This window comes from Cydia splendana, chromosome 8 (genome assembly GCF_910591565.1).
Source record: "Cydia splendana chromosome 8, ilCydSple1.2, whole genome shotgun sequence".
In the NCBI taxonomy this organism is placed as follows: Eukaryota; Metazoa; Arthropoda; class Insecta; order Lepidoptera; family Tortricidae; genus Cydia; species Cydia splendana.
The window spans coordinates 5,385,822-5,409,951 of NC_085967.1; the positions used below are offsets into that span (position 1 = coordinate 5,385,822).

Genomic DNA, 24,130 nt, shown 5'->3' on the forward strand with positions numbered 1-24,130 from the left:
GGCTAACTGATGTCCCAGCAAAATGTCAAATTAGAGATTTGTGCAACTACCCGTCACACGACCAGTGAAACCAGCGTCGAAATGTCGGTAAATAAAGGTAATAAAATAAATTCGGGATAGACCCGTCTATAAATGTGAATTAATAGGTGTTCAAAACGCGAAAGTTTTAAATATTATAAAGGCTTCATTGTTTTAAAGTTAGAGAGGAGATAACTAAAAAAATCTTTTGTCAAAATACATTTTTAAAGATTTCTAATCTATTTGAAACACTTATCCAACGACTCCTTACTAAAGGGTTGCAGCGAAAACAAAAATTATGGTTTTTATTTTAAATCAAATTGCAGCTTTCTACTACTAACTACCACTGAGCTAAGCTGCAGACGGACAGACAGACGGACATGACGAAATTATAAGTATCCCTGGAGCAAAGCCTCTAGGAATCAGAAGGATATTTATTTAAACTTTATTGCACAAACAAAGAGAAATGTACAAATGGCGGACTTAATGCCACAAGGCATTCTCTACCAGTCAACCATTGACATTTTTCACTCATTAGAACAACTCACAACTATCTTGTTCCGTGTGTAAAAGAAAACTAAATCAAACTGGCGATTCTGGCGTCATGAAACAAGGAAGTGAATTAGATTAGATTTGATATCGGTAAAAAAATAAGCGTTTTATCTACAACTTCATAGGTTATATCTATACCATGATGTCCATGATAGCATTGTTACGGGAAAGCGATGGTAGGTACACGGAAGTGAGGTTATAGGCCGTTTTTTGTAAAAATAAACGTCGGATTTTTTCTTTCCAAATAATACGTATGTAGGTACCTACTAGTGGCTCTGTAAGCTTTCGAGCTCGCGATAAGCTTAGAGAATGAAAAATATAAAAATAATTACTTCGTTGAGTCATTATCACAGGGAACTCACAAAAGTCATGTCATATACCCTACTGGTCTAAATCCGTGGTCTCTGCCTACCCCTCCGGGAAATAGGCGTGATTATATGTATGTATGTATAGATCCTATTGGCGCTTAAATCTTTTATGTCACTTTCCACCATTTTGAACTTTTTTGAAATATCTAAAAGTCATCTGCTCTCAAAAGTTTCTCGAGAATTGGTTGAAAAATGCGACCTGCAGAGGAGAACATCCGGACATATGAAAGCATTTTTGCCCAAGCTGAGACGGAGACCTTCGCTAACGCTCGGTTGATAATGAATAATCCTATATTGTATGCCCTAGTACGGTATCATGTACCGACTAAAGGTTGGAGCACACCAGAAAGCTCCGCACCAGACCACCGCCGCCTCTACCAGACCCGCTCAGTATTACGCACTCCCAAGAGGTGCTAACGTTTCGCCATCGTGGGCGCGGGAAGGGTATATTAAAAATTCCTTCTAGCTCAGCACTGGTATGGTTCAATTATAGAGTGCATTGCCCTAGAAAACGTGATCACTCTACATTTAGAGGTACCTAATAAAGTGAATGTGATTCTAGTCACTCCATGTCACGACTGCATTGATAACACTCTGCAACCGTCCACAGTTAGTCAAACAATTTGTGAATGAAACCCAAATATCACACAAAGGTGTGTAAAATATCAATAATACTAATATTTTAGGAAAAAAAAAGAAAAAAAGAAGTTTTTTTAAAAATTAGAAGAGCCGACCCCACCTAATGAGGGAATGAGCAAAGAAGAAGAAGAAGAGACTAATATTTTAGTAAATTAAAAGAATTCTAAAATAATATAACACCTTTTACATAATATACAGAATCTAATTTAAATACCTACCTACTGATGGTAGTATGCGTAAAGCACCATAAATGCCCACGCATTAGTCAAAATACTGACCTACGTAATTCGGTTTCCAAAAAACATAATTTTGCCGATTATATTGATAAATATGTTTCATAATCAACATCGATTTATTATATGTACAGTCACCACACGGAATATATTATGCCATTTAGGGTTCTTGCTAAATTGAACATTCTATAGCGTAAGTATTGAACAACCAATTTAGCTAGGACACTAAATGGCGCAACAATCGTGGAGCGTGATGGTACATAAATGATAAACATTACCTATATTATATTGTTTTTGCCACACACGGAGTAGGCAAGTACTTAATTTTTTTGCTCGTCATCACAGACTAAGCGAATTCGCGAACTACGTACTGTTTGATATGAAGAAGATAAATACTTCAAATCCATACCTATGTGATCAAAAATAAATAAGATAAGATATTTTATTGTATAAACAGCAACACTTATTTATAACCGTCCATCGGTGGACGTTATGCCTTTTGTAATAAGGTCCACTAATGCACAGTTAACAGTGTGGGATGATAACAAGAAATTATGGCATGGCATGTACAGCGAGTATATCATAAGCCTTTCTGATGTCTTCAGTGATATCTTTAACGGGCTCATCTCGTGTGGCCAGCCACGTACTGCCGCTCTCTCCGCGTTTGTAGGCTTCTATTATTCCTTTGGCTGCTGATTCCATTCTGAAAATACAACAAGACAAATTTCGTATTTTCATACACTAAAATTAAGTACCTACTTACCTACTTTACCTACTTATTTAAGTTAAATGCAATTCAGACAAACTTAACCACATGTAGTAAGTAAAAGTAGGTTACCATCATATCATATTAAATTATTCATACTAAAATATTACATCATATAATGTATGTGGGTACGTTGTGGAAAAACAACCTATATTAGGTATACATGCTTAATTGTATCATTTCCAGACATTTGTGTTGTTGTTGTGGCAAAATAAAGTTATTGACAAAATGAAATATCGACATGTCTGTTATCGATGTTACCTTAACGTTATACCTACTTATATATTTATTACATTTTATAAGAAGATAGCTACCGCGAAATTGTACAACACGTTCGATATCTTCTTCTCTTTTGATATATTGGTAGTTTTCTATTCTTTTGGCACCGTATACCTACTACAGTTAACGTTTTAATTTTTAAGTAGTAAATAATTATATGTACCTAATAAAGAAATATATTATGTAGCGCTTTGTAATTGATTTGCATTATTGAAATTTCTCGGTAACTTTAATACCTACAGCAAGTAGAAGTTACATATTTTAAATACTAAAATCTATGACTTATCGATAACAGATTTATCGATGTTTCATTTTCTCAAACACTCATTTATGCCACAAAAACTTCTATGTCTGATCGTGATCATTTCGCTGAACTGCGCAATCTTCCTCTTTTATCTATTTAGGTATTTTAAGATGTCATCTTTTTACCCGATATGACTAATTAACAGAACTCTCATTGCAGTAAACCAGTGAAGGTAATTGTGGAGAATACGGCATCAATTTTGTTCAAGCTAACTCTGAATCTTAATCTAAAAATACTTAGAACTTACTTCTGTAATCTCAGCGCGGGAAATGTTTCCCCGTATTGAGCGGCGAAATACTTGTCGAAACGGCCTGTCTTCTGCGGCGTGAGTAGCCCCGTATTGGTACAGCCTAGACATACGGCAATCACTCGTACACCCGATACGCTGTAGTGCTCCTCCATCTGAAATTATATAGGCTGTAGGTTGCGATTTAAATTAAAAAACAGACATGCATATTTTTGTTATTTTGAAGATTTTTTCTTCAATAGCATTTTTTTTCTGCAGCATTTTGTTGTCTCAAAATACACTCAGGTATATCAACTACGGTAGAATTCAGTGTACTGCTTAAGTCTATTAATGTGCAGCGTGAATCCGATGTAGTGGTAATCAGGTAAAGTGTACTCACTCCAAGGCAGTTGCTGAATTGCAGGACCGCGCTCTTGGTACCCCAGTAGACTGGCAGCGTTGGTTGCTGGCACAGCGCGACCACGGAGGCCAAGTTGATGATGGTGCCACCCCTCCCACCTTCGTCGCGACGCATCATTTCCAGCGCTCGAAGAGACCCAGTTACGAGAGCCGTCTGGGAAACGAAGTTAAGACCAATATTAGTTGGCCCCCCTCTGGGCTGATGATGGGTATCTAATTCTATTCCCGGGTGCGTCGTTTTGTTACAGTTCCCAGCATGGCCAGCATCGTTACTTTCATAAAATTAGCTTGATGGTTAAATACATCAGGAAAAAAAAAGGTTTGTAAATAAATATATAAATAATAAATTCTAGTTAATAGGTAGGTACTTACCACATTAATAGATATTTGCTTCTTATATGTCTGCCAGCTGTCATTCATGATCCCGGCATTGTTGATCACCACATCTATCTGGCCACGTGTGTTCTTGACCTCGGCCATGATGCCCAAGAACACTTCTTCATCGGTGACGTCACACTGGTGGAACTTCACTTTGTCGGGCCCGTACTTCGCGTTCAACTCGTCTTGGAAAGCTTTTCCCGCATCTTTGGCTATATCTAGTATAGCTACATGCTGAAATATACATATGTTTATGAGTGTAGTAGAGTAGGGAAAGATAGTTAAGGCCTCAGCTAAATTGTGACCGATATTCTTTTCGAAAGTAAGTTTGCATATTAACATAAATTTAGCGTTGTTTGAAGCTCCATCGATGTTTTCACGCTTGAAAATTAAGTATAAGGTACTAAGTAACAGTCACATGAATCAAAACCAGTTGTTATATGTATTACCTGAACTTCTTCTTCCATCAGCAGCCTGACAACGCCAGAGCCGACGCCGCTGGCCCCGCCGGTTATCAACACTACCTTGTCTTTAAAATCATGCATGTCGATCTTTGAGTTTACGTCGGCAACAGGATTTTATAAATTTTATAATCGGGAATCACTTCTACAATTTAGAATTTTGATTTTGACGGTAACCTGCCAGGCAGACTGCACTGATCATACTAATAAAATAAACTCATTGAAAGTCTTCATTTATCAACTCACATTTATAGACGGGTCTATCGCGAATTAATTTTATAACCTTTATTTACCGACGTGGTTTCACTGGTCGTGGTCGCGGCAAACTGATGTCCCAGCAAAATGTCAAAACAGAGATTTGTGCAACTACCCGACCACACGACCAGTGAAACCAGCGTCGAAATGTCGGTAAATAAACGTAATAAAATAAATTCGCAATAGACACGTCTAAGTATACCTAAATTTGAATTAATAGGTATGTGTTCAAAACGCGAAAGTTTTAAATATTATAAAGGCTTCATTGTTTTTAAGTTAGAGAGGAGAGAATTAAAAAAAATCTTTTGTCAAAGAATATTTTTAAAGATTTCTAATCTTTAATAATTTTACGGTTTAGGTCTCCTACGCGCGACCAACGCGACGTTTAGTACGCGACATAGTCTAATAAAACATGGTCTTCTATTCCCAGAGTGACACAGGCCTACGTCACAATAACATGGCCGCTATATATAGCGCTATCGCATATTATCATATAGCGCTGTCGCATGATGACGTAGGCTTGTGTCAGTTAGGTGACCTAGAAAAGACGGGAATGGAGTACCAGGCGGAGTATATTATTATACCATGGTACGCGATAAACGGCCGTCGTGAATGCTGCTCGCACTGTGAGTGCTTGAGAAAGGAGTCCTAGGCTCTCCGAAACATGTCGCGCGAGTGACTAAAAACAAGTGAGTCTAAACCGTAAAATTATTCAATGTTAGTATGTCTCACTACAGTTTAAATTCGATTATTTCTAATCTATTTGAAACACTTATCCAACGACTTCTGACTAAAGAGTTGCAGCGTAAAAAAAATCTGGTTTTTATTTTAAATCAAATTGCAGCTTTCTAGTACTAACTATCACTGAGCTGAGTTGCAGACGGACAGACAGACAGACGGCATGACAAAATTATAAGGATTCCTAGAGCAAAGCCTCTAGGAATCAGGAGGATTATTTAAACTTTATTGCACAAACAAAGCGAAATGTACAAATGGCGAACTTAATGCCACAAGGCATTCTCTACCAGTCAACCATTGACATTTTTCACTCGTTACAACAACTCACAACTTTCGTGCTCCGTGTGTAAAAGAAAACTAGATCAATCTGGCGATTCTGGCGTCATGAATTTAAATAAGGAAGTGAATTAGATTAGATTTGGTATCGGTAAAAAAATATGCGTTTTATCTACCTACTTCATAGGTGATACCATGATAGCATTTCTATTTGAAATATTAGAACAAATTAAATTATTAGAAGTATTAGAACAAATTAAATTATTTTCAGAAAATTAAATTATTAACAGAAAATATTTTAATTTGTTTTTATTTCAAGTAGAAACACTCCTGTATAAATTATAAACTGAAAGAAAAAGTGAGGAAGACCTCCAGTGCCCCAGGCTGAAATCGAACCAGCGTCCTCTGCTACCGCGGCATTTATCATAGTATATGACATTTATTCAGGGTTGCCAACTCCAATTTTTTTTTACCCCTAGAGCTCAACTTAAAAACCCCTAAAACTGTACTATTGTTTTGGAAAAACCACTAAATAAAAAATAAATAAATTATACGTTTAATTAATTCTTTATTTATCCATTTTCCAGAATTTCGTACATTAAATCATTTTCAACCGGTTTGACATTTTTAGAATTTTTCTATGATCATACATATGAACGTTATTTTTTTTTTATTTGTCATGCTCTGAAAGAGGATCATTGTTGTTCTAAAAGGTGTGCAGAAAATGATACGTTTCTGCAGTAGAGCATTTTAGGTTCCAAGTAAGATTTTATTATTTTTTTTACGATAATCAATTGAAATTTGGGTATAAAATTTGGAATTTGTTATACAATTTCCATTCTGATATTTGACTCCCCATTCCATAAATAACGATACTTTTGTCTAAATAATTAGTGAAAATACCCTCAAAAAATACTATAAAAAATTATACTTAGTCATGTTTTAAAAAAACACATGCATTTTACTTTCCTCGTATTCGAAATGAAAAGTAGAGTGTTTAACTCGGGTGAAAGGCATCATTTCAGGCTCGGACTATTAGCCAAACTACCTCGGCGGAAATGAGTGCCTTTCATCCCTTGGTTAACAATCTACTATTAACTATAACATTTTATTGGTTGGAGTAAATGTCACGCAAGATAACACGAATTACACGACACTTTTGGTGGAGCCCAACACTTGTAGCCGTAATAGACTACCGCACGTAAGTACCCTGCCTCTCCCTGCTCCGCCGTACTTGCTTGCTTTTAATTATTGCTTATATATGTATATATGTACCGGTACATACGGAGTTTCCAGTCGTCTTCCGTATGAAATGACATGTGCAAACGGTACAGCTCTACGAATGTGTATAGCGACGTCCCACGTCCCGTTCACACAGGTAATTTCGTAAGGAAACCGGGTAAAAATTCCGTATGTATGTGGCCGGCCTATCACCTCCCGACCCGACAAGGGGGCCCGACCAAAAGTATGGTCTAAACCGCCTTTAAAGCGACGAAAGATCATACAACCACGTTACAAATCACTGTATAGCGTAAATCCGAACGTTCAGCCGTGTATTTCCTTCTCAGTCGAACTTGCGAGTTCAAGCAACACAGAGTGGGATACACTATGGTATCGATAACGTTTCATTCCCAGTATAGTATGTAGCTTCTCACATCGTGAACACTTTTTCCATATCACACAAACATGGTATAGAAAAATCCCTGAAAAAACCACTAAAAATATTTAGCCCCTAAAAAAACCCCTAGCTGGTTTTTTTCCCCCTAGATCTAGTGGTAAAACCACTAAGTTGGCACCCCTGCATTTATTTCAGTTTAGGACAGCATTTTTACGGGAAAGCGATGGTAGGTACCAACACGGATGTCAGTTTATAGGCCGTTTTTTGTAAAAATAAACGCCGGATTTTTTATGTCCAAATAATACTACCTCCTACCTGTTGTTTACCTCTGCTTGTATTTCTGTTTTCTTTTGTATTGTCTTCTTTTATTGAGGTGTGTCGTGTCGTGTCGTGTCGTGTCGTGTCGTGTCGTGTCGTGTCGTGTCGTGTCGTGTCGTGTCGTGTCGTGTCGTGTCGTGTCGTGTCGTGTCGTGTCGTGTCGTGTCGTGTCGTGTCGTGTCGTGTCGTGTCGTGTGGTGTCGTGTCGTGTCGTGTCGTGTCGTGTCGTGTCGTGTCGTGTCGTGTCGTGTCGTGTCGTGTCGTGTCGTGTCGTGTCGTGTCGTGTCGTGTCGTGTCGTGTCGTGTCGTGTCGTGTCGTGTCGTGTCGTGTCGTGTCGTGTCGTGTCGTGTCGTGTCGTGTCGTGTCGTGTCGTGTCGTGTTGTATTGTATTGTATTGTATGTAATACTAGTGGCTCTGTGAGCTGTGGTGAAGACCTCGCGATAAGCTTAAAAAATACTTCGTTGAGTCATTATCACAGGGAACTCACAATAGTCATTATGTCATAGACCCTACTGGTGCTTAAGTCTTTTATGTCACTTTCCGCCATTTTGCCGTCGTGGGCGCGGGAACGGTATATTAAAAATTATTTTTAGCTCAGCACTGGTGATATGGTTCAATGATAGAGTGCATTGCCCTAGAGAACGTGGTCACTCTACATTTAGAGGTAATAAAGTGAATGTGATTTTAGTCACTCCATGTCAAGACTGCATTGATAACACTCTGTAACCGTCCACAGTCCGTCATCCGCAAACAATTTATGAGCATTTGGCAGCACCTTCGTTCGGCAAATCGTTTATAATCAAAAATTGCGTTGGGCCGAGCGTGCTACCTTGGCTCAATCCTGAACGGGTAAAATTAGGCCGAGAGTCGTAAAGAATTGAATACGATTGCTTAGGTAGTTTACAAAGAGGCACAACAATTTGGGAGTACACCCTTTGCAAATTTTTCTCAATTTGGTTGTAGGTTTTCAGTTCTAGTACTATGATCATGCACTCATGCCAAATCAAACAAAGCGGGTGCTTATTTTCGGGTCCGATCTCTTCGACCGACTAAATAAAATTGGTGACGGTATCAATGTTATCTTATCATAGTTAAATCTAAATCATATCCAATACACAAGTTAGAACGAATTTCTGAAGAGAAATAAAATTGCCCGTAGCTATTAAGTATGTTAATGAAAGAATTGATTAAGGTTTTGTGTTAAATTATAAATTAAATTATATTAATTATATATTTTAATGTATTTCTTTCTGTACCTACATAATTAACGATTATTGTATTGGTTTGTATATACCCTTAACTTGCTGCTGGAAGAGCGGGGTCTCCTGTCACAAGTATTGATATACTTACTAGGAGGTCCCAACCCTTTCTCAATTTGAAACACAATGATTGTGACCAATAAACGATTTTCGTAATAATATAATAGTTATACTAGAATAAGTATTACCTATTTATATTTGCATGTTTTTATTGACAAAGCATGTGAAACTCAATGTTGTAATACTTTCGCACTGACCATGTTATAAGTAAATAAAAAATTCTGATTACTGAATTGTGAGAAATAAATAATTCGTGTAGGTACTCGTTATTTAGGAGACATACAGAACGGCTTAGCTACGTTGCAATGACAATATCATGCAGGTTACAAATAGAGTGAGAAAAGTTTGCACGTTTTTATAATACATATTAACACAGGTGTTATTGACTTTATCAACATTCTGTGTTAGTATTGAGTTTATTTTCTTGTTAAGATGTCGTATGAGTGGCGGAATAAAGTAGTGATGGTCACCGGGGCCGCTAACGGCATCGGAGCTTGTGTGGTACGGTTGCTGCTCGAAGACGGGGCTAAGGTAGGTACTTGATTACATATCGTCATCGTCACTACTTTGAATAATTCTCGTATCTCACACTGCTACTCAAAGTTAAAAGGCAGTAACTCTGTACATGCATCCAATCAGTGGCGTAGCTAGCATGGGTGGCACCCGGGGCGGAAATTGTGGATGTCACCCCAAAATTCAATCAAAAATTTTAAATATAATTATTTAAAAAAGTAATAGTAATTTATGTTTAATATTCCATAGCTCACAATTATACTCTATTGCTTTCATTTTAGATTCCATGAACTTTCAATAGTCCACCCCTGGCGGGTGTTGCCTCTGCACGCGTTCTAATATGACACGGGCAGCATCCGCTCGGTGTAACCCACACTTCATAAGTGTCAAAAGGGCATCTATGTGTTGGCCTGGGCTCCGCGCACGCCTCCCAAAGGTCCAAGTCATCATTGTCCCGTGAAAGATATACAAATCATTTTTTATTTAAAAAAAATTAAAAACTTTTTTTGCCGAGTGCGAGATTTGGAAAAGATTCTGTAAAATCCCAATTCACAATGAATTTCAAATATTCTAGAGTGGTCCGGAGTCACCCAAATTAAAAACAGTGACATAGTTTCTCAATTACAGAAATAATCACATAATAAAAAAAACCTTTCTAAATAAAAAAAAAACCTACGAGGCGCCAACATATTATTGTTACATACCAGGTACCCACGAGGAACCCGAGAGATTTTAACTAAACATTTCTGAGGCCAAAATAAGAAAACAAAACTAAAAGAATTTACGCCAATTTCGCCCAAAAAAAATTGCTTTTCGATTTCTTGTACGTGTTTAACACTGTCACCAAAAAATTATTTTAACTTTTTTTTTGTCAATGGGATTGGCCGGTGGAAGTTTTCAGCAGATGGCGCCATCATAGCTTGCCCTGGCAATCCCTAGAATTGTGTCAAATTTTTGTTTTTTTTAATACCCTGGATGCCAGCCCTTTAAGCCAAATCTCATAGAAAAAGGGGCAAGCTATGATGGTGCCATCTATGCAAACCTTTGACAGTTGCCAACCCCATTACAGAAATAATCACATAATTAAAAAAAAACCTTTATAATGGTCCTGAATTTTAAAAAACCTACGAGGCGCCAACATATATTGATGGTCAAGCAAATCTTGTCAGTAGAAAAAGGCGCGAAATTCAAATTTTCTATGAGACGATATCCCTTCGCGCCTACATTTTTTAAATTTGCCGCCTTTTTCTACTGACAAGATCTACTTGACCAACTATATTATTGTTACATACCAGGCACGAGGAACCCGACAGATTTTAACCACGCATTTCCGTGGCCAGAAGAAGGAAAAAATATTTAAAAAGTTGACGTCAATTTCGCGGAAAAACATTTGTTTTATAGATTTTTGTACGTATTTGTAGATAAAATATAAATGCTATTTGTAAAACTATCACTCAAAAAGAATTTTAACTTTTTTTGTAATACCCACTGACTTAATATTAGAAATAGACACACAGAGCGGAACAAAAATGTCAACAAAATGTGGATCAGAATGACATTAGCTGCAAATTTGCATTGATGATAAAAACGCTTACGTAAATTTTGAGTCAAGATAAATGTTTTGTACGGAAAAGAACTTACTGTCGTAAGCATTAAGTGTCAAATTTGTAAACATTATTACCAACACTGTTAAAACTTTAAGTCCGATGGCACTAAACGTAAATTCACCTTTGTATTTACGTCAAACAACGTCAAACGAGAATAATGAACGAATGGAGTCCCTTTGGTACATTTTAATAGGTATTACTGTACAGAAAAACCGAAGTAATAAATGAAACAAATTTAATTTGATCGGGAGTTCAAATAAAATTAATTCATGGTAACAACCCGTGTAAGTTATCATAAAATAAATTTATAAATTTATTATATTTTCCTTGAAATAAATTCAACTTATTAAATAACTGTGTATTTTAGATCTACATAATACTCTTCGCACTTTCGTTCTTTGCAATATAGTGCACGGGGACATTCAGGTCGCTACTGGTACTGATTGGTTATGGTCTTTATCAAAAAAATCCTGTGGTTGTCACTGTGTTCAGACAGGTTTAACATTTACAGTTAGTCGATGTAAGCCCTTATTGGTCGTGTATATGTCGGAAACAGGGAAATGCGCCGAACACACAAGTGCCGTTTTGCCTTGTTTAAAACTGCATCACCCCTATCTCTTGCTATAATAGCAGTCCACTCTGCACGTCGCATAGGTTTTCTTGGAAATCTTGAATTTAAACATAATATTATATCTTACGAATTCCATATAAAAATAAAAAAGTATTGGCCTCACATCGACTCATTAGATTTTTGTTCCTTCACATTCCTTCTTTGGTACTAACAAAATAATTTATTCAAAATCATGAAATTACCACCAGATTACATAAATTATGTAATGCTATCCAAAGAACTAACCGAAAGAAATACATTCCATGCTTTTTCCTCGTTTTATCATTGTTGTTTTTGCATATTTTTACGACCATTTTACGACATTGTTGACAACTTCACATTTGAGCGGTCCATACAAGACTAAACGAAAAAGTAACGCGTGATCTGTTTTAACGTTACTTTTGCGGGGCCATTTTTTTGCGGCTGATTGGGTATCCAGTTCTTATTCTATATCAATGGTAATACCTAGTTTTTGTAAAGTGTACCTTGTTGTCACCTTTTTACGTGTAGGTACCCCACATATCCAAATATCATTATTGATAGAATGTAAAAAAGTGACAAGTACACTTTGCAAAAACTAGCTTTTACAATTATTGTTACTTAGTGCAATCATTGTAAAACCCAGTAACAATAAAAAAATGTTTTTAGCTGGCTGGTGGTACTGGCCTCTGAAACTAGGCGAATTCCAAAACGGTTTATAAGACATTTTAGTCTTTAAATATGATCAGGAATATACTGTTAAAATCTCTCGGGTTCTTCGTGGGCATGTTGTATATTATTTCCTTAATGGCGGTTGTGCAATCTGCCACAGTTTTACGAATTTTTATAGATGGCACTACTGATGTTCACCCCTGACTGATGGTCGGGTGTCACCTCTAAATGGGTGACACCCGGGGCGGGCCGCCCCCGCCGCCCCCCCCTAGCTACGCCACTGCATCCAATATATTTTTCTTTTGATTGACAGAACAAGATACGAGTTTTGTCCAAAGTAGTGCCGATATTTCGATGAAGCACTCAACGTATCTAAGGCGATCTGTGGCGATTTAACAAGGAGCGATCGACTACTCGCTCGCTCAAGAAACGAACATATTATTAGAGATTCATTTAAGCAAAACAATTTTGACATTGGAAATGTCTTTTCGTTCGCTCCAGTATACGGTCCGATTTCACGAAAAAGTGCGATCCCCTTATATCTCGGAAAGTTGTGAAGATATGATATTAAAAAATAGGCTCAAAAGACGCATAATAACGAGAGCTGTAAGGTGCAAAAATAATTATTCGAGAAAGTCAAAAACAAAAAAAGTTATGGTCGAAATAGTGAAAAAAAAATTCAATTTTTTCCGAATTTTTGATTTTGGTTCTCGATAATTTGGAAACGAAGAATGATATCAAAAATTTGAGAAAAACGGCTCTGGACAATTTAATCAGCTACAATTTGAGCCTAAAACAAAGACGATCGGGTAAAGGGTTTGCCCTGTAGCCTAACCTTAAAATAGTCAAAAAGTCAGAACGACATTTTTCACAGGACATTTATGACTTGATGTTCTGCAGAGTTCGTTATCGGTGTTTGTTGTGAATTATCGGGATTATGACGGCAGAATAACACTTGCACTGCGTGGGCTTTCAAAATCGCTGCAGATTTTTCTTGGTCTAACTCTATCCATCCTGTTTGAGACGGGCGTAGATAACGCACTATTCGACAATCTATGCATTCTTGTGGTGGTGGAAATAGAAATAGAGATAGATATAGGGAGAGGGAGAGGGAGAGGGAGAGGTAGAGGGAGAGGGAGAGGGAGAGGGAGAGGCAGAGGGAGAGGGAGAGGGAGAGGGAGAGGGAGAGGCAGAGGGAGAGGGAGAGGGAGAGGGAGAGGGAGAGGGAGAGGGAGAGGGAGAGGGAGAGGGAGAGGGAGAGGGAGAGGGAGAGGGAGAGGGAGAGGGAGAGGGAGAGGGAGAGGGAGAGGGAGAGGGAGAGGGAGAGGGAGAGGGAGAGGGAGAGGGAGAGGGAGAGGGAGAGGGAGAGGGAGAGGGAGAGGGAGAGGGAGAGGGAGAGGGAGAGGGAGAGGGAGAGGGAGAGGGAGAGGGAGAGGGAGAGGGAGAGGGAGAGGGAGAGGGAGAGGGAGAGGGAGAGGGAGAGGGAGAGGGAGAGGGAGAGGGAGAGGGAGAGGGAGAGGGAGAGGGAGAGGGAGAGGGAGAGGGAGAGGGAGAGGGAGAGGGAGAGGGAGAGGGAGAGGGAGAGGGAGAGGGAGAGGGAGAGGGAGAGGGAGAGGGAGAGGGAGAGGGAGAGGGAGAGGGAGAGGGAGAGGGAGAGGGAGAGGGAGAGGGAGAGGGAGAGGGAGAGGGAGAGGGAGAGGGAGAGGGAGAGGGAGAGGGAGAGGGAGAGGGAGAGGGAGAGGGAGAGGGAGAGGGAGAGGGAGAGGGAGAGGGAGAGGGAGAGGGAGAGGGAGAGGGAGAGGGAGAGGGAGAGGGAGAGGGAGAGGGAGAGGGAGAGGGAGAGGGAGAGGGAGAGGGAGAGGGAGAGGGAGAGGGAGAGGGAGAGGGAGAGGGAGAGGGAGAGGGAAATGTAACACACTTTCTTTTTGTAAATTTGATGTCCCCGACCTCTTTTTATAACAATAAACCGAGCAAACAGGCATTTTTGTGCAGCAGTGTTCACGCGCGCGTCTGGACTCGGTCTAGTGAAAAATCCAAGTGCAACTAGTTTTATTACCCGCGCTAGATTAGATTGACGCGCTAATCTTGTACCTCGGCAGAGGGGAAATAGTGCGAATGCCGCCTCCCTTCCGTGTTGCTCGAAGGTACCTATACTTATGCGCCACGGCGACAATTATTCAAACTTGGATACGCGTGTGGAAATTTTGCAATTTGTTTGTTCACATGCGTTATGTCCAGGATACTTGTGTTAGTCTAAGAATAAAATAATTATCATTCAACGTTGTAGTTTTATTTTGTAACTTTTTCCTTATCCAGACTTTCTCGTCGCTCAGCGACAATATTTTTTCGAATTCCGTAGATTCATTTCCAATGTGCTCGATAGTCGTGTGAGGCACGAAATCTGTGAATTTTTTCTTTGATCTACAGCATATTGCCGTTCTCGATGTAGACGAGACGTCTGGAAAGGCTCTCCAAGATGAACTTAACACAAAGTATGGGTCCGGCAAGACGAGATTCTACCGGTGCGACGTGACCTCAGATGATCAGCTGATCGCCATATTCGACTCACTGGTGAAAGAAAAAGGGAATATTGATGTGGTAATCAACAACGCGGCAATTATGAATGATAACGTTTATAGGAAGGAAATCGAAATTAATGTGGTACTTATATGTATACTTTTCTTATTATGTTTACAAAATCTAACGGTTCAGAGTTTCGCTTGTTAGGGTTCCGTACCCAAAGGGTAAAAACGGGACCCTATTACTAAGACTCCACTGTCCGTCTGTCCGTCTGTCTGTCAGTCACCAGGCTGTATCTCATGAACCGTGATAGCTAGGGAGTTGAAATTTTCACAGATTTCTGTTGTCGCTATAACAAAAAATACTAAAAAGTACGGAACCCTCGGTGGGCGAGTCCAACTCGCACTTGTCCGGTAAGTTTTTTAATGAAATGTGTGTATTAGGTACTTATTTTCAGACTGCTGTAGTAACCAGCACATTGAAAGCCCTCGAGCTGATGAGAGTAGACGAAGGCGGCAGAGGGGGAACTATCATTAACGTCTCCTCAACAGCGGCACTTAAGCAGACTTCTTTGATGCCTGTATATTTTGGCACTAAGGCTGCAGTACTACAGTTCAGTAACTGTATCGGGGTAAGTGTTCAAATATGTGTATTTAACAACACAACAATGAATAATAGGGTGTTGCTTATTTCGTCGAAATTGAAATTTTCTATGTCTCACCCCCTTAAATTGTTCTCTTTCAGTAAAAAACAAATGTGGATTTTTTTCAGAATTTTCAATTACGTTTTAGGGGTTGATACCGAATTTTAAAAATTTCACATCTTCAGATCTTTTTTTTTGTTGTTTTTTTTTCTCGTTTCTTTTTAAGAGACAACGGGTCAGGGTGTATTAATGTGCAGTTTAACATAAAATAATACCACTGTTTTTTTAAAGCTTATTAATGCGTGTTTTAGGCGTTCTAAATATTGATTTAGCAGTGCGCACTCCTAAAACAGGAATAAAAAATATTTAAAAATATATATTGACTATACCTAGTATTGAATTACATATAACTAGCTTCCTTATACAGGATGTATGAAGGATCCAAATTTTCTAAATTCGGTAGCGACCCCTAAAACGAAATTAAAAATTCTGAAATAAATCCACATTTGTTTTTTTAGTGAAAGAGAACAATTTAAGGGGGTGAGACATAGAAAATTTCAATTTCGACGAAATAAGCAACACCCTATGAATAAGTACAATTCTATGAACATTATGTCCTGGTAAAGAAAGGACGGTTAGCACGAGGGATTTCGTACATTGACCTGCCTGTCCCTATCTCTATCACACGCGCGAAATGTATATTGGCGTCCCGCTCATGATGCTGGCGGTCAATGATCTGTGCAAACGGGACAGCCATATAATTACGCGCGTCCTTTCTGTAGTTGATAAAAACGTTTCCGTTTGCAGAATTTGAATGTTTTTAACAGTTATTTTTGACTAGTGAGCCGTATTTGCCTTCGGTACCATAAGTGTAACAAAAAAATGGGACCTCATGGTGATTGGGATCGTTAGAATGGTCCAATAGTACCATCACTCACACTGTTAACCTTATGCCTTTTGTAATAAGGTCCACCGATGTATAGTTAGGAGTTTTGCTGTTTGTATGTACATATACAGGCTGATCAATCCAAACGGGTCAGTATGGAGAAGTCCGAAACTATGAGAGATAGCGAAATCTGTTCTTAGGAACCATGGCGTCGATTTTAGATTTAATAATAACGACATTAAACTTTTTTTTAAACTCTCATACATAACCGGGAATCGAACCTGGTCAATATTCTTTATGTAATCGCGTGTAGTATTTGTTTGTATAATTGATCCTGAAAGTATAAGGACCAACGGCTCGATTCGGGAAATGAATTAGAGATTCACTAGATATGAAATAGTAAAGATATGTGACGTTCCACGACAAAAGGTACCTTATGGCGGCTGGCGCTTACGTCGCATAGCGCCGCAATAATATTGGAGCGGCGTTAATAATAGCGTATTTGGATTGATCACCCTGTATATGTAATGAACAAAAATAACGATATGAAAACCTGTTTTAATTTTAACGAATCATTAACTTACAGAAAGAAAAATACTTCGCCAAAACAGGAGTACGAGTGTTGACTGTATGTTTTGGACCTACAGCCACTGAGCTGGTCAAGCCTACCAAACTGGGCTCATTGGATAAAAACATTACGCCAGAGATTCTTGCTGGAGCACTGGCTACAAAAACCCACCAGAAGTAAGATTTCATTTATAGGATCATATTTGACGTATTCGACCAAAAGGTACCACATTGTCGGTTGTTGATAAGGTTGATTTCAAATTGAAGCTCTATGGAAACAGCGCCTAATAGACAACCGACCCTTTTAAAATAAATAAATATTATAGGGACATTCTTACACAAATTGACTGTAGAAAGGTATAGAGGCAATAGAGAGTACTCTCTCCAGGCGGGTGTTATGCCTGGGGACCGAAGTCCATTGAGAGTTGGTCGGAAGCAGTGTTGGCCGTAATGGTTAATTCTAATTAACAATTAATAAATTGCATTAACCATTAATTCCGCAATTAATCAATTTCATTACGCATCAATATAATTAAAATTAGTTAGAATTAAATTTTGAGACGTTTAATTACATTGATTGTCAATCTGCATTAACGTTTAATGGAATTAAAAATTTTTTTTCATAAACTAATAATTAATGTTACTTTTGCTTGGAACTCGTGATACATATTTTAACATGAGACTCTACACTATATGTTTCTATACACTCATTATAGGTGTATTCCTATTTGTCCCTGCCATATGTGAGTTGGAGACAAATGGGAAACGGGGACAAATTTATTTGCAGAGCCTATAATATAGGGTGTATCCCTTTTGTTCCCCGCCGTTCATATTCATTCATATAAAACATTCCCATTTGTCCCAGCTTCATGCATGGCGTAGGTCACGCGAATCGGGAACAAATGGGAAAACATGGGAAAATGATGTGTTCCCATTTGTCCCTTCTCATGTATGGCGTAGGACACGTGGATAGGGGACAAGTGGGAATACACCAATAATGCACCCATTATAACCAATAATGAGTGTATTCCCATTTGTCCCTTCGGGGAACATATAGGAAAAGACTGCATATAAATATTTCCCATTTGTCCCCACCTTATTGGTGTGGAGACAAATGGGAACACATCATTTTCCGATGTTTTCCCATTTGTTCCCACCTGGAACAGATGGAATAGACGCTGCATATAAATCCCATTTGTCCCCGTTTCCCATTTGTGTCTACACCAATAAGGTGGGGACAAGTGGGAACACATCATTTTCTGATGTTTTCCCATTTGTTCCCAACTGGAACAGATGGAATAGGCTCTGCATATAAATCCCATTTGTCTCCAACTCACATATGGCAGGGACAAATAGGAATACACCTATAATGAGTGTATAGAAACATATGGGAAAAGACGCTGCATAGAAATATTTTATTTTTCCCCATCTCATTGGAGCGGAGCCAAATGGGAACACTAATATCGGGTGTATCCCTTTTGTTCCCCGCCGTTCATATTCATTCATATAAAACATTCCCATTTGTCCCCACCTTATTGGTGTGGAGACAAATGTGAACACATCATTTTCCCATGTTTTCCCATTTTTTCCCACCTGGAACAGATGAAATAGACGCTGCATATAAATCCCATTTACCCCGTTTCCCATTTGTCTCCACACCAATAAGGTGGGGACAAATGGGAACACATCATTTTCTGATGTTTTCCCATTTGTTCCCACCTGGAACAGATGGAATAGGCTCTGCATATAAATCCCATTTGCCCCCGTTTCCCATTTGTCTCTAACTCACATATGGCAGGGACAAATAGGAATGCACCTATAATGAGTGTATAGAAACATATGGGAAAAGACGCTGCATAGAAATATTTCCATTTTTCCCCATCTCATTGGAGCGGAGACAATTGGGAACACTATATAATATCGAGTGTATCCCTTTTGTTCCCCGCCATTCATATTCATTCACATAAAACACTCCCATTTGTCCCAGCTTCATGCATGGCGTAGGTCACGCGAATCGGGGACAAATGGGAATACACCAATAAACGCGGGGAACATATGGGAAAACCCTGCATAAAAATACAGAGACAAAAATTACGATGTTTATTCTTGTTAATTGTTAATTATCAATCACATTTTTAATTTTCATTCAAAATTGATTTAATTTTTAATGGTTTGTAAAGCAATAACCATTAATTCTTTTTAATTGGTAGTGGTTCGAAATAAATTAATATTAATGCAAATTGATGATCAATGCAATTGATAATTAATTTTCCTTCAATGGTTAATGGTTAATGGCAATTAACCTTTTCAATGGTTAATTTTTAATGGTCAATTGCATTAACGTTCGGCCAACACTGGTCGGAAGTTATATATATAGAAACTGACATTATATTCCGTAAGCGCGATGTAGGTCTCACATACTAATTGCGTTCTAGACGTAGTATCTTCTTAGCAGTTTGTGCGTTCTAACTCCCTAACGCCATCTGTTAGATTATTATGGCACGGCGTTGGCAGTGACAGGCTAGAGGAGACGCCACATCAGCCCCCCTTTGAGCGGAGGGGTCAGCGACGACGTATGAAGAGTGCAGCGAAACCAGATGTGCTCGAGCCAGTGTGGCGAGCGAAGATGCTCAGAGTCACAGGCGAGCGGAGCGGCTCAGAGCCAGTGTGACGAGCGCAGTTGCTCAGAGCCAGAGAGGCGAGCGGAGTTGCTCAGAGCCAGAGTGGCGAGCGGAGTTGCTCAGAGCCAGAGTGGCGAGCGGAGAGAGTGAGAGAGAGAGAGACATTGAGGTACCAGGCATGAATATTTACAAGAAGATATTTACAGGTATATCACATATGTACAGACTGTACAGAGGCATGCTAGGTGGTACACTCAGGGAGGGAAATGGCTTGCTGCGAGGCGGCGTCGTCAGGATCTTGAGGTCTTCATGGCTGTCCAATGTCGGAAGGTCACCAATGTAGAAAAGGTATAGAGGCAATAGAGAGTACTCTCTCCAGGCGGGTGTTATGCCTGGGGACCGAAGTCCATTGAGAGTTGGTCGGAAGTTATATATATAGAAACTGACATTATATTCCGTAAGCGCGATGTAGGTCTCACATACTAATTGCGTTCTAGACGTAGTATCTTCTTAGCAGTTTGTGCGTTCTAACTCCCTAACGCCATCTGTTAGATTATTATGGCACGGCGTTGGCAGTGACAGGCTAGAGGAGACGCCACATGACTAAGTCCCACGGTAAGCTCAAGAAAGCTTCTGTTGTGGGTACCTACTTAGACAACGATATATATAATATGTATACAAATACTTAAATACATAGAAAACATCCATGACTCAAGACCAAAATAAATATCTGTGTTCATCACACAAATAAATGCCCTCACCGGGATTCGAACTACCCACTAGGCCAGACCGGTCGTCTTTTGGTTGAGAATGGTACATATTTGCGTGAATGCATGTGTCATTAGGTACCTATCTACGCATTACATCAGTTTACATGCGGCTCCTGCAACTTCTTGCAAAACGCGTTTATCTCAGATTAACTAAATAAATTAGATTATGGTAGACTTTTGTCTACCATAGTTTAAGTTATGCTTAATGTGTATATCATGTTCTTTTTAATATTGGTGAGCAATAAAGAATATTTGTATTGTATTGTATTGTATTGTATTGTATTAAGTACAGCTGTAACGGACCTCAAAGTGATTGTTACGAGCACGGCAGATTTGGTTGATGCTTTTACGCTACTATTATTCAAGAATAAATATATTTTTTTTCATGAAAGACAAATTACATAATAAGTTTGCATTGATGTCAAAAATATAAGAATTTCTATCATGATCGACAAAGTAAAATAAAATAAAAATGAAAATAATAACAATAATAATGAAATAAGATTATTGCTCCAATAAAGATTGTCAATACAATTAGAATAAGAGTAAGTAGGTAAATACAATTAGAATAAGAGTAATAATAAGAGTAAGTAGGTAAATATAAATTCACAAACAAAATACAAATACAATATATTTAAGTCTTCGTTTAGCCACATTGGTAGAAATGTTCTGATTAAAACCAAAATATTACTTTGCTAATCCGCGAAAAGATAACGTGCTAGTCAATCAGTGCTAACCCGTTATACTTACTTGCGTATTTTTACATGCAATTAATATTCCCACCCTCCCACCGCAAAAATAACTAAATAACGGAATATTCCGTTGCCGGGCGTCAGACCGTCAACAACTCCTGAGGATGCCTAGTAGAGAGGCGAAACACGTGTCGAGGATTATTCTTTTGGTGGTGGTTTGTTATATTTATTTGCGTATTTATTTTTGCGGTGGGAGGGTGGGAATATTAATTGCATGTAAAAATACGCAAGTAAGTATAACGGGTTAGCACTGATTGACTAGCACGTTATCTTTTCGCGGATTAGCAAAGAAATATTTTGGTTTTAATTAAAATGGATTTCCGCAAAGTAACGCCTGATTCTATTCACTATTAGAAATGTTCTGACATGACCTCAAGAGGATTGAGATATTGTGGTGGTTGATACGGGTACAAATTAAATAAAACAAATGTTATCCATTGTTGTCTTCTATATACTTTGGACGCCTGATAAATTCGAATAGCATTCTTCTTCCTCACATTATTCCGGCATTTGCCACTGCTCATGGGAGCCTGTAGGCTCTAGTTTTTACGAAAGCGAGTGCCATCTGACCTTCCAACCCAGAGGGGAAACTAGGCCTTATTGGGATTAGTTCGGTTTCTTCACGATGTTTTCCTTCACCGAAAAGAAACTGGTAAATATCAAATGATATTGATAAATTCCGAAAAACTCATTGGTACGAGCCGGGGTTTGAACCCGCGACCTTCGGATGAAAGTCGCACGCTCTTACCGCTAGGCCACCAGCGCTTTGAATCTTCGAATCGAATAGCATTATTGAAGCATAATACAATTTTCAGAATAGAGTCGGCGGCGGCGGGCTTGTTGTCAGCGTACAAGCTAGGTGCTAACGGCAGCACGTGGCTGGCCACGCGGGACCTGCCCGTGAGAGACATCACCGACAACGTCGTCCGCGCATACCAGATCCTGGGCGAATATAATTAGCCCCCTTAACGCTGAGAAAATTTAAAGGCATCGTGAGATGTGCCCGTAGCTCCTAGAAGACTTATAGGTTAATTTGTACGCTCTTGAAGCAAAAAGTAAAAATTTTACGATGGCTTACATAATTATGGTAATTTCGGATTATGATTAAAGAGTTCAAAATGTTAAATTTTAAATATGATTTTTCAGTATAAAAATCCGCTGATGCCACCACCCTCCTTCTACGTGCCTACTTCTTTTACAGATTGGATTCTATATATGGCTAGGTACTAAAAAAACATATATAAGCTAATCACTAATAGTACAAGTTTTAAAGTATTCCAGTATAGGTACAAACAGCAACCTGGTGGACCTGATGCCTTTTGTAATAAGGTTTACCGATGGACAGTAAACAGTGTTGGGCGATGGTACAGGAGACGTCAAAGATATGTTTACATTTTTTGCCTTATTACATAGTCCGTGGCGTACACGACAAAAAAGTGTGATATACGGGAAATGATGATGATGAAATTTCCTTTTGCAGAGTTGCTTCTTTTGACTCACAGATTGATTTAGGAAGGGGAGCCAACCGGATTTTTGATGCACAATTTTGACTTAAGGGAGGGGGGGTGCACCCCGAAATTTGTAAAAAATTTAGTTTGGCTATGTGCGCAAGTTTGGTATCATTATCGGGTAAATCAAGGATGCTGAATTCATTTCTGATATTTAATTTATACGGTTTCATATAAATAATTTGAATAAAATAAAAAATAACATTTTTCTATTTTATTTATTTCCGAATAAATGCCAAAATTTTTCTTTTATTTATATATTCACAAAAAATAAAAATTCATGAAAAAGCACTATTATTCCTCGTTATAAAAAGTATACACAAAAAAAATGAAATGTAGACCTACTTTCGACCACCAGCTCACTGAATAGTATATATATTTGAGTTACTGTACAGCTATGAGAATTACGGCGTTTGATGATGATGAGATATCCTTTAGCATAGTGAGTCCTTAGAACCCTTAGATCATTTTAGGAACGGGAGCCACCTTGATTTTTGGTGCGGTGTGGTTGAAAGGTTGAGGATGATTTGTCCCATACAATCATAAATTTATGAAAGCATCTGTTTAGGTTTCTGCATTAAGTTTGGTGTCATTATCGAAAATTTGAAATTGGAAAATTTGAATAATTGCGGTAACAGAAATTAGGTTTGATCAAATAACGAACCATATGCTTTTGCCGGCGGAAAAACATCTTTTAGACACATTTAAACCTGACGCTTCAAATAAATTAGGGGACCCTCTCAGGAAAAATGTTTCCCTAAAATTTAACCTCAAGCAGAAACGAATTACGCAGGCACTACACTGGGGCAATATGTTGAGTTTATTTTGAATACACCCGGCGTTCGACAGCCACTTCAATAGCAATTGGAAAAATTACCTGCACCATTACGTGTGGAGTCGATTTGCGTCTTAATTTTGGTGAATTTTGGAGATACGGCCGAAGTAAGTACTCACGGGAACGTTTTTGTGGGTAACTCGGTTTTGTGAATGGCAATTTATTATATGCACTGTGCCCAGCGGAAATAACAAAGTCGGATGAATAAACGAGTAACGTATTTTTGTTTATTTACATTATTTTCCAATGACTATTAAACAGACTACCTAAAGGAACAAATAAGTGCCTATCACACCATTACCCCAGTATAAGTATGTATGAACCAGATTCGTCTGCATAATTTCATAATTCATAAATAAATATAAGTTGTTTTGACATGGGCCCTGGTTGGGCACGGCAATATTCTTAAATCTAAGGATTGAGTTTGTATGTATGTAGGTACTATTAACAATTTTACTGTAGGTACGTACGGTCAAG

At 38.6% G+C, this 24,130-nt stretch overlaps 2 protein-coding genes across 2 annotated transcripts; one reads left to right on the plus strand and one right to left on the minus strand.

Annotated features, from left to right (window-relative positions):
• Positions 1-2,362: 2,362 nt before the first annotated feature.
• LOC134793214 (15-hydroxyprostaglandin dehydrogenase [NAD(+)]-like) lies at positions 2,363-4,775 on the minus strand. The gene is made up of 5 exons (XM_063764791.1): positions 4,633-4,775; positions 4,178-4,417; positions 3,786-3,959; positions 3,407-3,561; positions 2,363-2,513 (listed from the first exon to the last, which is right to left on the minus strand). Exons 1-5 carry the CDS (start codon positions 4,726-4,728, stop codon positions 2,363-2,365), a joined length of 816 nt encoding a protein of 271 aa, XP_063620861.1. The 5' UTR covers positions 4,729-4,775.
• A 4,823-nt stretch (positions 4,776-9,598) lies between these two features.
• On the plus strand, positions 9,599-22,291 carry LOC134792748 (15-hydroxyprostaglandin dehydrogenase [NAD(+)]-like). The gene is made up of 5 exons (XM_063764050.1): positions 9,599-9,701; positions 14,979-15,212; positions 15,529-15,702; positions 17,187-17,344; positions 22,126-22,291. The coding sequence occupies exons 1-5, from the start codon at positions 9,603-9,605 to the stop codon at positions 22,268-22,270; spliced, it is 810 nt and encodes a 269-aa protein (XP_063620120.1). The 5' UTR covers positions 9,599-9,602; the 3' UTR covers positions 22,271-22,291.
• The last annotated feature ends 1,839 nt before the right edge of the window (positions 22,292-24,130 follow it).